The following is a 15,542-nucleotide window of genomic DNA, read 5'->3' as shown; positions in this document are numbered from 1 at the left end:
GCTATTAAAATAGTTCAGTTTTGTATGTAATGGAAAAGTGATTATATTTTGTTTCGTTTTTTTATAAAGTAAATTTAGAAAAAACATTTGGAGTATTTTTTGTTCGTTAAATGTAAGTTTTTATGTTTGTTTTTTAAGTAAAGGCCAGCGCAGACAGTGAATTGATCATAGCCTATAGCCTATGTTTGATCAATTTAGCCTTCTCAAATCATCAGGACTTGCCTAAAATAAAATCTATATATAAAACAGTTCAAGTATATCACAATGTTAGTTTAAATGTTTAACCTATATAAACCTTTAACATCACCTTAACCTTTCTGTTTCACAAAAGGTTCTTTGTGGAAAGAAGGTTCTTCAGATTATAAAAAGGTAAGAAAGAGATGGTTCTTTAAAGAACCTTTGACTGAATGGTTCTTTGCGGAACCAAAACTGGTTCTTCTATGGCATCACTGTGAAGAACCGTTTGAAGCACCTTTATTTTTAAGAGTGTAGCACGATCTTCTGCTTCTATTTGGCGTAATATTTCTATGCAGAAATTGACTTTGGCATGCAAAAGACTGATACATTCATAATAAACGGCATGGGTTCAGTCGACAGAAATACGAGAGACACAGGCCTATAATAGGCCTAACTGCTGAAATGTTTGCGGGGCAAATCTCAGATCAGTCTGAGCGCTCGTGGTACTCACAGTGCGTACAGCCGTACACATGCAGGCGCCACAGACTTGGACGGTTGTCGTGGTAATAAACACCGTAAACAGCAAACGTTCGCGTGTCCGCGCTTAATGCGCATATCCTATATGAAAAGCATTTTAGGGGGCCCTTGGCTTTTGGGGGCCCTTGGCTTTTGGGGGCCCAAGGCGGTCGCCTACCTTTGCCTAATGTGTAAGTCCGCCCCTGATCCAGATTACACTCATTGATCTTAATGGATAGCCTATGGAAACACATGATTTAATGAAAATATTAAAGGGTAAAAATAAATAGTAATCCTTAACATGCTGATGGCGACACCTGCTTTTTGTCTTATCATGGTTAGGCTGGTTACTGTGGGCAACGGGGATATTGTGTGTGCAGTGTGCACTGGGAAGAGACTACAGCCAAAGGTCACGCTTCTCAAGCAAATAACAAACTCAATGGTGCATTGAATGCAACAACACTTTGAGACAAACATACAGACTTAAAATATCTTGGTTAAAACACAATAAAGCAGAAAATTTTACAAACTTTGTGAAGTTCCAGAAAAACAGTAAGACTACTCACCTACAGTAGTGAACACTGTACATGAGAAGAAAAGCGAACTGTAGAAGCTCCAGTTCTGATACTTCTCCGTTTCATTACGGAATTCGGTCAAAATATTTCCTATTTTAATTAATAACGCTTCCTGTGTTGAGGCATCTAATTAATAAAATGAAATGAAACGGGAAAAATGCTAATTAAAAAGTAAGCTTAGCATAAATACTACCTTATTTAAAAATACGTAAATATTTACATTACAAGTGTACATTAGCTAGTTAGCCTACATTTGATAACATACAGTATCACATAAAAATAAATGATAGAATAATTTAAACGCAGTGAAACCATACAAAGCCTATAGGTTATAATAAATTATAATTTATATACATAAGCTCAAGGTAAGACCTGTGTGATTCTGCACAGTTTCCACCACATTTCGCGCCACCGCACGGATCTCCAGCTCCGACCCATTGTGAGTATTTTTGCTCTCAATTTGTCGAAAGATCTGCGCTCCTAAAACCGCATATAAAATGAGTGATAAAATGAGGAAAACATGAGGAAACAAACGCCAAAACAGTCTCGCGCATCTCCTCTTTGGGTCTGACTCCTCTTCTACCTCCACGGACATCTCTCAGTCATTCAGAGAAGCGCTAATGGATGAGGAGACGAGTCTGTCTTTTATGGCAGTGTGGTCAGGAGCCGTATGGACACCACCCCGCTGCAGAAACAAACCACAGACCTAAACTGCCTGTTCAACTTCATGTTTAAGCTTAAACAAGGACCTCACCGGAGACACAGCTATACGCCCACAAAAATACCTCGGTAAACTCTTGTAGCATTTCAACACACAACTGATAAATAAATAGCTTTAGCATGCAGTTCTACGAAGAGAAAACAACAGTAGGCTATATATCTCAGCTGGGAAGTCCATTGTGAAAGCATTGGGAGCGACAGGTGCAGATGTGTGAAATTTTAGCTTGAATGCCAGAGCTGCCCTTGAACTCTGATTGGATGAGTCGTTCCCAAAAAAGGGTGACTTTTTTGTCAACGTGATCATATGTGCAAACATTATTTTTGGGTTAACAGTTGTGAAGTGATCTGTAGCTAAAGCTGTCATCAAAGCAAAAGGTGGCTACTTTGAAGAATCGAAAATATAAAAAATAATCTGTGTGTATGTTGACTATTAAATAAAATTCATTTAATTTTAATATTTAATTTAATGTAATAAATTAATTTGCTCTCATAATGATCATCATCATCCATCATCTCATAAACCTTGTTAGTCTTTTAAAGGCATAGCTATATCCAAATAATATATAAACATTACAATGCTCATCACACATCAAAATGACTTTGTTAGCTGTGAGATGCTGGTCATGGCTGCTACAGTATTTTACTGCCTGTGCATTTTAGGTGTGGCCTTTTACTATCTTTACATGTTTGAATTATTAATAACCATGCTGCCATGCACTTATCTAATACATTTCACTCTTGTGCATCTTCAGTGTTACGCCCAGCATGGTTGTACAAAAACTCCACCGGATGTTAAAGATGCACTTGATGGGTCACTTATAGCTTATTAACTCGCAGTGATGTGCTTGAGGGGAAATGACCTAAAGTCTGATTGAAATCATTCAGCCTGCAAAACTATACACATATCATGACTATCTATGTCAGGACACTTCTGCTCTCACTTTCACTTCACATCAAACTGAATCTTAAAACAGAAGTAGTGTGACAGAAGACTACACAACCCATATAAAGAAAACAATGCTGTTTCTTTGTATATATACATGGCTTTGGAATGCTGTTCAGACAGTCAGAAGCATTGACAGCTCCATTGTCTGGTTAATGTTCCAAATGAGTAAATATTTATGCAGAAAGCCATAGTATTTGCCACCCACAGATTCCAGATCAGCTACTGGACAGGTGCAGCTTCTTCACGGCCATCATGAAAATCGTGATGTAATTTTGTTGGTCTTGTAACCCCACGTAAGCAATGAGATTCCTCAGTCTGAGACCAATGCCCTATACTTGTGTTGGAGTGTTGACCATCACGGGTGAACACACTGGGACCATCTACATATCTCCTAACCCTTGTGCGCTTGTTTAATATCTTTGCTAACCTCATTGCAAAAATGTGATTAATCCTCACGAGTCTGTATATCATTGGGACATGTGGCATTGCTTTTAGTTGGGCAATAAATGAAAAAATAAAGCTTGAGCATGTTTAACCAAACTACCATTTCTTTCATTTGAACATCACAGCAATCTATACATTTACTGTTGGGTTGTAAGATAAGCTATTTTCACCAGCTGTCTGAACAGACTAAATTATTTACATATTATTCAAAAGTAATAATATGAAACATCATCATATCCTGATCTTTTTATGACATTTTATGACATTAAAAAGTCAAAATTATGTGATGAAAAAAATCATAAAATGAAAATGATGAGATATGTCAAAATGATGAGAAAAGTAAATTACATGTCATAACTACACAGTAATTTTTTTAAAAGTTGTAAATAAAACATTGTTGGTGTCAGAAACGAGACCGGGATCCAACAGCAGGTGAAACAATTAAAAGTTTATTGAAAACTGTGACAACAGAAAATGCTCAGTCAATAAATCAGCCGGATAGCAAAACCGTCGGCAAATAGTCAGCTTGAACAGCCCGAAGGTCAGACCAGCCTCTGCTGAGCCGGGGGGGGGAGCCGGCAATTGAAAGCCGCCGCTGAATTCCAGAGGAAGCGCCGAGTGTGAGCAGAGACGAATCGGGACGGGAGGGGCTGCCGTGAAGAGACAGGCATACGGGCAGAGAGAGCCAAAGCAGAGAGCCGATTCTTTTGCAAAACTTTATTATGTTGCATATATATGTGGCATTATTTTGACTCCATAGACCAGAGTCCTAGAGGGGCAGGCGGGTAAAAAGGGAAGGATGACAAAAACAGGAACGCCAGACCGACTAGACTAGAAAAATAAACAAAACAAGATGGGGTCAGAAAACACAACAGGCACCAAGACGATCTGAGCTTCAGAACAACGCATAACGGACTGACACAAGACAGCAAACACGAGGGCATGATAATGGAAAGATAATGAGGACAAAACAGGGTGCAGGTGAGGAGGGAGAATTAGCCAACAGGGATAACAAGAGGGGCGGGGTATACACCACGATGACAGCGGAGCACATGGCGTGCCGTCAAAACAAAAGGCCATGTGCTCCAAGACAAAGCACCCGACAACAAACACAGGACAACAAAACCTAGGCAGATCCCACCGAGATCGTGACAGTTGGAGTATGTTTTACAAGAAAATACTTTTTCAGTCTCTCTACTTCAAGATTTCATGCTTAAGTGTTACTTGACTGTTATTTGTAAAATTGACTAGCAAAAACTAGGTTAACAGGTGAAAACTGTTTCACCAAATCAAAATGAGATAAAAAATTATAATTATGAAATAAAAAGTCAAAATTATAAGATAAAAATGTGAAATGATTACAGAAAAGTTAAAATTACAACATTAAAAAGTCAATTATGATAAAATTGATGATCTGAAACATTAAAGTGTGACAAACATGCAAAAAAAAAAGAAATCAAGAAGGGGGCCAACACTTTTTCACACCACTGTATATTTGACTTATATATATATATATAGGGCAAATTAACATAGAGTCGCAAACAAACAAAGCCAGTGATAATCAGGTGAATAGAATTCGCAGAAAGGGATAAGACATGCTTCTTTTGGGCATTAAATAATGGCACAAATACCAATAAACTGACTACCACAACCCTTAGTAAATCACCATGCATGACTCATTTAAATGAAATCATTTAAATCTCTCCCATTAATTTTGTGCCTGACAGGGAAACTCTGACAAACGCATACGCGATAACGTCAGCCACAAAAATAACTGTCCACGTCTTTTCATTGCATGTCTTAAGTAAATACTGATGGTAATTTTGGTAGCTGGCACAAGCTGTTAGTAAATCTGGCTGCAAGACAACAAGGGGACAAATATGATAAAAAAATGTGTTTGACTATGGCTTACTTTATGAATATTTCAAATACACTGTACTTGATATTGTGGAATAGTCAACTTCTGCTCAATATACTGTCAGCATGAGTGATGCTATGACTAACCATCTAGATCTAAAAAGTCATTGTCAGGCAGTATTATTTAAAATACTAGTATCTGAAATAAGAGCTGATGAAGAACAGCAGTCATCGAATTGATTCTTGGAGGAAAGTAAAGGGATAATAATGGCAATTTAGACAACAATTTAGAATATTAAATTTTTTTATTCAATATCTGCCCCACTCCTTTTGTTTTGAGATTGTTTAGCACAAATAACCTGGTTTACATTAGACAACAAAGTAATTTGACAATGTTGGATTTATGACTGACAATGAAAATGAAACAAAACAACAACAAAAAAAACAACATACATTCACAGTCATCATATCATAAACCAACACTCTGTTCACTTATTAAGTCAATCAGTTGGCAGTGTAACACAAAGCTAAATTAACAGCTTAACAATCTGGATTTCCCTATTAAATAAACAAACACTTTATTATTTAGAATTTAAACTCTTTTATAACCCAAAACTGGTTTTCATGACTTTTCCATGGTCTCAAAAAAAAAAAAAAAAAAGAAACAATAAAAATCTGTGGCACATTGCAGCCATTCATATCTACACTAAATGGTACATGGTGTCGCACATTCACAGGTCTGATTCCACTGTCAGTTTCATATGAAAGACAAATCGTAAAACCATCATCAATCAGGCTGTAACTTGGGGGAATAATAAAATAGTGTTTTTACCCTGCAGGTTTATTAGCGTGCAGGTCACTGAAGTGCAGCGTGTCGGAGAAGTGTGTGGCTGAGCATCGTTTTAAAGTGCTTCTGATTTTCCTTCCAGTTCTAAACTGTGTACAGCTTTTCCATGGTCCAAAAAAAAAAAAAAAAAAGAAACAATAAAAATCTGTGGCACATTGCAGCCATTCATATCTACACTAAATGGTACATGGTGTCGCACATTCACAGGTCTGATTCCACTGTCAGTTTCATATGAAAGACAAATCGTAAAACCATCATCAATCAGGCTGTAACTTGGGGGAATAATAAAATAGTGTTTTTACCCTGCAGGTTTATTAGCGTGCAGGTCACTGAAGTGCAGCGTGTCGGAGAAGTGTGTGGCTGAGCATCGTTTTAAAGTGCTTCTGATTTTCCTTCCAGTTCTAAACTGTGTACAGTCACTGAATGTACATTCACACTTCAGAGACTCATTCAGTCGTTTTACAGGCCTGTCTCACCTCATCATTCAGTCTACCTGTCACAAATACCGCCAGTTTTTATTTGGTTCTTGCTCCAGAACATTTACAACACTTCTGGCTATTTAGCAAGAGACTTCATGATTCCCTTTGGCTAGCGAAAGCACATTTTGAGCAGACACACTTCACATACCTTCTTTTACCAAACTTCTATAGTTTAAATCTACACAAATAGGGATCATTTCCTTTAATAGATGAACATGTAATGTTGTACAGTATACAACAATAATACATGTTCTTTAATGCACAGATTACCCAATCTACACACACTTATATCATTAGTTTCATGTGTGATATTGTAAACATTCAGTCTGTATGAGTAAATCTTTTCTGTCAAAGAACACAATCTGACTTTCCTTAATATCAAGATTAGCTTGGATTGTCTATGAAAATAATTCTGCAGTAAGAGACTGAGCTAATCTCACATTTAAAACTTTGGTGCTTTCAATTAGTTAACAAAACACATGCTGAGGCCATTCACACAAGATGTGTTCTGGTATACTTTTGCACCTCTTTTAGTTGTTTTGCTATGTAAACACACTAAACAGACATCTTTGACCACAATCACTGCGTTTTATGTCAAAAACAGTTAAACTATTAAAACATTTCATTTTATTCCACTACATATACCTTTTTTGAAAGCAAAAACACGTCCTGTATGAACAGCCCTTTAGTCATGCTAAAATTTGAGCAGTGTTTTGTCAAATGAACACTATATTCTGATCAAAAAACGTCAAAACTAGTCCCTCCTGTATTACTTCATTCATCTGCATTCTGTTTGCTAGACCAATGGATGATACTGAAAAGAAAAAGTAAATCTCCAGTAATGAATAATTGAACATAATTATCCAATTTAAAACACTAGGAAGTGTGTGTGTGCTCAGGGTTTGATTTGAAGGTTTGCTGCAATGTGAAAGGCAGAACTGAGCTCCCACATTCAAAGCTTCTACAAAAACATACTGCCTCTCTTAATGATTACAGGCTAAACAAAACATTTAGACAATCAGGTAGACAACATTGCGGGTTAACACATTATGTGAATGTTTAAAGCATGTACTACATTGTGGATGTATTGATGTGTGTGTATATTACATGTGTATGTACTGTATGATGAAATATATATCTGTGTATGGAAGAAAGGCACTATAAAACACTGAAGCTGCAGGGGTTCCAGCTTTCAGGAAGGTACAAATCTAAAAAAGATAATCTATTTGGACGACACTTTTTTTGGGAAAATAAACCTGCGAAATATTTAGAAACAGTCTTCCTCCAGAATTAACAAAATTATTACAAAAAGATGTTTTTTAAAACGAAAATCTGTTTCTATAAGGGTTCCAGTTTATTCAATACAGTTTTGGCAGGTAAATGAACCAAAAATGACATATTCTGCCAGACCAAGTCCATCGAGAAGACAGCAAAAAGGCTTAGTGCTCAATCAGACAAAGGCCTGGCCATTTTTAACTATTATAAAGAGCAGCAAATCAAATCCAGTTGTTAGATGCTCTGCTCTACATATACATACCTGCTACGGACATTGAAATGCTTCAAATACTACAAAATGATCAGTGTATATGCGTCACAGTGCTCAACCAGTTTTGCAGGGCATGATGGGAAGAGTAGTTTCTCTTTTAGAGTCTCACAGAGCTCCAGCCAATCAGGAGCCATGGGTCATGACTCACGGGAGTCCAGCTTACTGTACTTAACCCAGGCGCTCGTCATTGTTTGCCACAAGAACGGCAGCTGGTAGTTTCGAGGCACAATGCCACGGACGTTACTCTCAAAGTACTGGAATGGGCTGAACCACCACACACGAGAGAACAGGTTGCCAGTGGAAATTTCCTTTAGAGCCTATAGGACAGTAGAAGAGAATTAACTTTGGAGACAAAAGAGACAAAATATGTAATGCCCTAGTTTTCCAGTTCTTCAGAAATATATCAAATGCAGATGTTACTGAGTGAAGAAAGTAACACACACACACACACACACACATACACTGGTAGTTTCGAGGCACAATGCCACGGACGTTACTCTCAAAGTACTGGAATGGGCTGAACCACCACACACGAGAGAACAGGTTGCCAGTGGAAATTTCCTTTAGAGCCTATAGGACAGTAGAAGAGAATTAACTTTGGAGACAAAAGAGACAAAATATGTAATGCCCTAGTTTTCCAGTTCTTCAGAAATATATCAAATGCAGATGTTACTGAGTGAAGAAAGTAACACACACACACACACACACACATACATATATATATATATATATATATAAATTATGTTTTAAGGTAATTTAATGATCACAAAAAATGTCTGTTTCATTGCAGACTGTTCTATTGAATTTTCTTTTCATTGGCAAGCTGCATAGATAAGAAACACATATAAATATTGATTATCACTTTAAATATATCTTAGAAAAATCATATGTTAATTCATAATTGATTTAATTTAGTACATAAATAAAAGTACAAGGTACAAACTCCAAATGTACCTGCTGATTGGCCATTGTATGGTACCACCAGAAGAGGCGTGTGGTCATGAAGTAGGCCAACACCACATCAATGGTGTAATGGTCATGAGCCAACAGGATGCAGAAGATACCGACCGCACTCAGGCACCAGCAGATCCAGTGATACCACCAGAACCTCCGTGGAGAATCTGTCACCCATTAAAAGAAAAAAAAATCGGTGTAATAATTTTATGGTGCAGGCAGACCTATGTACCAATCTAATGGTGTTATCAAACTAAGATGTTATCATCGGTTTGAAGTATTTTTGTGTATTGTGTAATAAAGAATTTTTAAAGTATCTGTTATTGCCCTTCATGTCCACTAGATGGCGTTATCAACAAACCACAACAACATTCAGAGGCTAAAAATCACATTCTAAAGTATGTTTTGACATGATTGTTTATGATGTTTACTCACACTCTTTAATAAAGAGGTATGTTAGTGTCAGCATCACTGTGTGTCCACTGTACAAGTAATCTCCACACAAAGAGTGAGAGCCAGTGATTGACAGGCCACCACCGGCCATCATTTTCATTACCCGCCGTGACTGTGCCTCCCAGTCACCGAAGAGCTGGAACACACACACACACAAACACACTTAAGTATATACAAGCACAAAAACATTTATAGACAGACAAACAACCAACATGTTATTTCATTAATTGTTGATGTTATCTTTATTACTTTATCCTCTCTCACAAACTTCGATTCAAAGGAATAGTTTACTCAAAAATAAATATTCTGCCTTCACTTTATTTCCTAGGGTATGGTTAATGCTAATTTTCTGATACAATGAAACCAGAAACCACACGGTGACGGTAAGTTCTTTGTGTGAAGAGCAGACCGAAATATAGGTCATTAGTCACAGACAATTTCTGCTGCAGCTCTAAAACATCAGTTGCATGAGCATTTTTATATTTGGAAGCATGAGTGAGATCTGAAATTATGGCAGAGTGCAAGGTTTTTTGATGTTCACGTGTTTTCGTCTACTAATATGTGGTTTGAGCACTTGACCCTGTTTACACTTGTCTTTTGCACTATCCACTTCAGATAGTATGCCTATTCTAGAACAACATTAACCTGCATAAAGGTCTAGTTTCAGTGACAAGCTACAAGTACTGTCATCCTTCAACAGTTACCTTGGGGGAACACTTGAAGTGCATGCCTGGCACAGGTAATGTCGTAACATACATGGTCACGCATCTGTACAAATACAGAGTTCCCACAATAAAAAAGAACCGGCGACCGATTATGGACCTGCAAACAGAGAGAAATCAGGGTCAAAATCAGCCAGATCATAGGATAGGTCACATAGTTTATGGATCTCAATGCTGAAGATAGCATTCTGGACTGTTTATCACGAGTCATGACAGGAGATGATTTAAGTTGTGATTCAGATGTTTAGGAGATTATGCCTTGAAATTCATTCAAGCGGGGCCCCCAGCAAACTGCCAAGAAGGAGCTCAAGATGACTTAAAATTATTTAAAATAAGAGTTTTAAAATGGCTTTAAAAGCTAAAATAAATAAATCTGACAATATTTTTTTATTTGAATTCTCTCCCTCAACAATGGCTTTTTTCTTTGAAGAATGAGGATTCCCACAGCCTTGGAAAAACTGGATATAGGAATGAGCCTTTATATATATATATACAGTATATATATATATATATATATAAAATCTTCTAAAATATTTTAGACATTGGTATAGCCAGATATATACATTTATTATTATTATTGTGTATATTTATTTCTAGTTATGCCAAGCTCTAAAGTCATGCAAGCTCTTTAATCAGTTTTGACAAATATTGCAGTTTCTTTTTTAATGTACAGAAACTAGGAGTGTCCATAGATTAAAACCACTTGAAAAATGATTAAGGAACCGACCTGTGTTTAAGCAGAAGCCACTGCGTAAACCACAGTCCCACAAGCAGCATGCCGTTGATCTCACAGATGGAAAACGCCCACTCCACACGATCGAACAGATCAAAGAATTTATCTGGCAGGGGCGGAGACTCTTCCTTGGGCGGGACACGTTCGTGCACCACTGAGATCACAACTGTTGTCGTGAGGAAGCAGGACAGAGCGTAAAGGAAGGCCACGCCTGTTTTGAACCACTCCGTGGGATACGGCGTGCGCTCCTGCTCAGGCAGCGACGGAATCAAGATGCGAACAGCCTTAGAGTGCAAGCCATTCTTTGGACAGCCGTTGAGGATCTTGCCGTTGCTAACACTGCCGTTGGCAAGGGTGATGCCAGTGTGACCGTTGGCTTGGTTACTGTTTTCGTGGTTGTTGTTCTTGTGCGCCTTCATGTGGCTGGTGAAGCGCAAAGTCTCTATGTGCTCCAAAAGTTGTCGACCACTGTCCCCCGTGACCAGGGACAAAGGCGAGACCTTAAAGTCTTCCTCAGAGAGTCTCAAGAGGGCAGGGCCATCCATGTTCCGCAATGCATCCATGTACTCCTGCATGCCTTCATCAGTCAGCCAATCGGAGACATCACTCGCTGTCCACAGCCTCACCTCCTTCATGTCTGGGTAAGAGAAAGTAGGAAGGCCTTTTCAAGGGTTTTCACTCAGCAGTTTAGTGCCCCGACAGCAGTCATACTGTCTCTGGGACATTGGAGGAGAGTAGCTGGGAGGTCCAATTTTTCACCCCCTCCTCCTCCACTGTTGTTAAAATTTAGTAATGGCAAAACCAGACAAATTCTTGTAGTCTCAAGGATGCTGCATCCAGTGTGTGCACCAATGTACAGCCCTGAAGAAAGAAAAGCACATACAAGTTAGCTAACAGATCGTGATTTGCTATTACAGAAAACATGAGTAATTATTTTTTCTGACAGTTACACAGACATGTTTGCGTGTCACAAGTATACATCCTGTTTGATAGTGTGGCCCAACGACAGTAACTGTGGACACAGCATGCAGTTTGTGTGTGTGTGTTAGAGGAATATACAGTATATAGGTAATATTCATTGTTTGTTAAGAGTATTTCCCAACCATAGCAACTGTAGTTCAGCAGTATGGGGGGAAAAAAGAAAAAACAACAAAAAAATAATGGCCTGGGGCTGGGCGATTTGGCAAAAAAAAAAAATCTTGATTTTTTCAGAACCTTTGACCGATTCTCGATTTTTTACGATTTTAACTAGTCAACTAAAAATGTAACTACAACATGATTCAAATAACTTTTTCTTTATTAACCCTCCAAGTGCACCACACATGTTGTCAACATGAGGTAAATGGTAAACAAATCACTTGCAAAGATGCAAAGATGCATGAACTACAACTACATCTTGTACAAACTTGTCTTATACATGTTATATGTTTAGAAATAGGCTACAATTAAAATGCTTCAAAAAAATCTCAACAATGTAATTCAAATTCAAAATGACTGACTTTATAGCCTACTTAGAATCCAAAATTGTACATTTGTAAACTGCACACTTGTAAATATATCTGTACATTCATTTAAACAGTTACATTTCTCTATATTTCTGCTTCTGTATATTGCATTATTTAATTTTATGTTTTTCTTATATTAGGGTTATACTCCATCTCTACTGTGTAATTCCTATGTCTGCTGCACTAGTTTGCACTATGTCCATACTTTCTTCTGCATTGGAAGCTCCTGTCACTAAGTCAAATTCCTTGTCTGTGTAAACATACTTGGTAATAAAGCTCTTTCTGACTTCTGAAGGTATAACACCAGACTATTAACAATAAATGTTCTGTGAAAACAATGAACAGCTTTCAGCCTGTCACCATGATATAAACATGAAATATCAGACATACAGTAGCCTAGTAGTTCTTTACAGGTTTTTTATTAGATTGTGCTGCTTTTCCAGTTTTTTTCTATGTAAACATGGACGCGTTTGACTTGCGCGTCTGTTGCAGCGTCTCAGGCATGAAACGGCTTTCTAAAAACGCGGCATTCAAGTTAAAAGAAGTTCACTCCCATCTTCTTGCATGTTTTACCTATTCCACTGCCCGCGTCGCATCTTTGTCAACACAAAAGCGCATTCCGTGCGAACGGCGCCTCGAGATATGAGCGCGTCTCGTGTAAGCGTGCGCCGACATGCGGTTGGATCGTTCTTTTCTCTTTACTGTTATCATTGGCATATTGTCAAAGTGTCTAATTCTGACGTTTGATAATATTTCAATTCAAAATCGCGATTCCTCGATTTCTAAAAAATAAAATCGTGGCAAAACATTAAATTCGAATTAATCGATAAAATCGGAAAAATCGCCCAGCCCTAGAATGGCTGAATGGCTGAATGGCTGAAACACCTGAATCTGAATCACCATCTTAATCTACAGCAGTTCTTCAGATGTTCTTCAGTAGAAAAAGAGCACATTTGCTTCTCCAGAATTCAGCACTACTGAAAGTCAGTGTGATTATAACTTAATAACAAATGTATTATCATTAATTAAATTTAAAATGAAATGGAAAGAAAATGATGCAATCTGCTTCTCTTACATAATTAAAATACTAACATACATTGTTCAAAAGTCTGGGGTCTGCAAGATTGTTAAATATTTTTAAAGAAGTCACTTATTTTCACCAAGGCTGCATTTACTTGATACAGTAAAAACTGTATTGGTGTAAACTGTTCTTAAAAATGTAAAATTACTTTTCTATTTTCATATAAATTTAAAATTTACTGAATTTTCAGCAGTCATTACTCCAGTCTTCAGTGTCACACGATCTTTCAGAAGTCATTCTAATATGCTGATTTGGTGCTCAAGAAATGTTTCGGTCACACTTTATTTTAAGGTCCAATTCTCACTATTAACTAACTATTAAGTAGGACCTTTCCCTCAGTAAACTCTGAATTTGCTGCTTATTAATAGTTAGTAAAGTAGTTGTTAAGTTTAGGCATGGTGTAGGATTAAGGGATCTAAAAAATTATATACATCCATAATAAGGCATTAAAATGTGGTTTATAAGTACTAACAAACACCCAATATGCTAGTAATATGCATGCTAATAAGCAACTAGTTAAGAGTGAGAATTGGTCCTTAAAGTATTACCAATATTTCTTATTAATATCAACGTTGAAAACAATGTGTTGCTTAAAATTGTGTAAACTGTGATACACTTTTTTCAGGATTCTTTGATGAACAGAAAGTTCAAAAGAGCAGCATTTATTTGAAATAGAAATCTTTTGTTACATTTTAAAAGCTTTTACTGTCACTTTTGAGGTATCCTTGCTGAATAAAATTATTAATTTCCTTTTTTAACATCTTATTGACACAAACTTTTGTATATAATTAAATATTTTACAAATACACTTTATTAATATACTTATAATCAATACTTCACAATGATTCAAGGGATGAGTCATAAAATATATGATTAATAAAATAAAAAAATTTTTTGGTCCAATTGTCATATGCTTTTTTAAAAAGTTTGTAATTTTGTAATTCATCTCAGAGCTGTTCGGTTTGATTCAAAGCTGGGAAAAATAGGAACATGAATGGGAACAATACCTCCTGAAGCAACAGTGGGCAGTCACTGTCACTGCTTTGTTCTATTTTCATATATTGTTAGGTCCATAAAGTGTAGCTCATTGTAGAGCTGAACAAACTTTATTTAAAAGTCAATACGTCCAGCTTTGACTATATTGACTCAGGATATAGATAGACAATATATTACTTGTTACGTAATAACTACACCACACACACCCTGAGTGTTCTGAAATGCAGATTACGACTTCTACCTGCCAAGCTGTAACTTGTATGTGTGTGTAATTGAGCATGCAGCAGAATACAAAGAGCAGAGAGATTAAAAGTCTCTGACTCAACACTATGTTTAGAAGACCTTTGGTTATTAGATCAGATTAGAGGGGAAAAAAATCACTCACACACACGCTCACACACACACACACACACACACACATAAAGCATAACCAGCCAGCACTAAGAAACAACAAGTAAATAGCAACTTGGAAATGATGCCAAATAACCACAGGCCATATGTCAGATGACCAGCCAACCATTAGCTTTCATCCTTTTAGCAGATCTGTGTTGCTCTTAGAGAAATTACCTGTGGGTAAGCAGCAGTATAGTTTTCCACAATATTTATTCTTGTTTTATTCTACTTTTTTGGTCAGGCTTGGTTTTTTGACGTCACTAAACCGGTTTTATTTTTGGCTCGTAGGAGGATCTGCCACATTCATCAGCTCATGTTGTTCCTTTTTTGTTGTTGTTGCTGTTAGAAATTATCCTGTTACACATCATTGTGTTTTTTAAAATAAGGATATATATTTAGCATAGCAGCTACATTTTTGTCAGTGTTGGATTATTGTGATATCATATACATGCATGCACCTAAGCATTGTTTACAGGCGTTGGATTCAGTTTATCATGGAGCATTAAGGTTCATCACAAATTCAAAAGCCCTTACTCATTGTTTATTGTACTCTCGGGTTGGATGGCCGGCGTTGTCATCCCGTAGACTTAAGCATTGG

General features: G+C 37.1%; 2 protein-coding genes across 2 annotated transcripts in view; both read right to left on the bottom strand.

The window, feature by feature from the left end:
- Positions 1–1,863, bottom strand: part of LOC107715927 (potassium channel subfamily K member 18-like) — a 9,671-nt gene extending 7,808 nt beyond the window's left edge. The window contains exons 1-2 of the mRNA XM_016522193.1: positions 1,641–1,863; positions 1,260–1,394 (exon numbers count right to left, since the gene is read on the bottom strand). Of these exons, the coding sequence (XP_016377679.1) occupies positions 1,260–1,394; positions 1,641–1,863 (358 nt within the window). The remainder of the gene's footprint in view (positions 1–1,259; positions 1,395–1,640) is intronic.
- Positions 1,864–7,113: 5,250 nt separating this feature from the next.
- The window catches only part of LOC107715962 (phosphatidylcholine:ceramide cholinephosphotransferase 1-like), a 31,513-nt gene continuing 23,084 nt past the window's right edge, over positions 7,114–15,542 (bottom strand). Inside the window, exons 2-6 of the mRNA XM_016522232.1 lie at positions 10,964–11,830; positions 10,219–10,336; positions 9,497–9,650; positions 9,062–9,228; positions 7,114–8,424 (exon numbers count right to left, since the gene is read on the bottom strand). Coding sequence (XP_016377718.1) covers positions 8,245–8,424; positions 9,062–9,228; positions 9,497–9,650; positions 10,219–10,336; positions 10,964–11,604 — 1,260 coding nt within the window. The 5' untranslated portion in view covers positions 11,605–11,830 and the 3' untranslated portion in view covers positions 7,114–8,244. The remainder of the gene's footprint in view (positions 8,425–9,061; positions 9,229–9,496; positions 9,651–10,218; positions 10,337–10,963; positions 11,831–15,542) is intronic.

This window comes from Sinocyclocheilus rhinocerous, unplaced genomic scaffold (assembly GCF_001515625.1).
Source record: "Sinocyclocheilus rhinocerous isolate Xijiao unplaced genomic scaffold, SAMN03320098_v1.1 scaffold749, whole genome shotgun sequence".
NCBI classification, from domain to species: Eukaryota; Metazoa; Chordata; class Actinopteri; order Cypriniformes; family Cyprinidae; genus Sinocyclocheilus; species Sinocyclocheilus rhinocerous.
The sequence above is the reverse complement of the archived record's forward strand: the minus strand, read 5'-3'. Positions and strand labels throughout refer to the sequence as shown.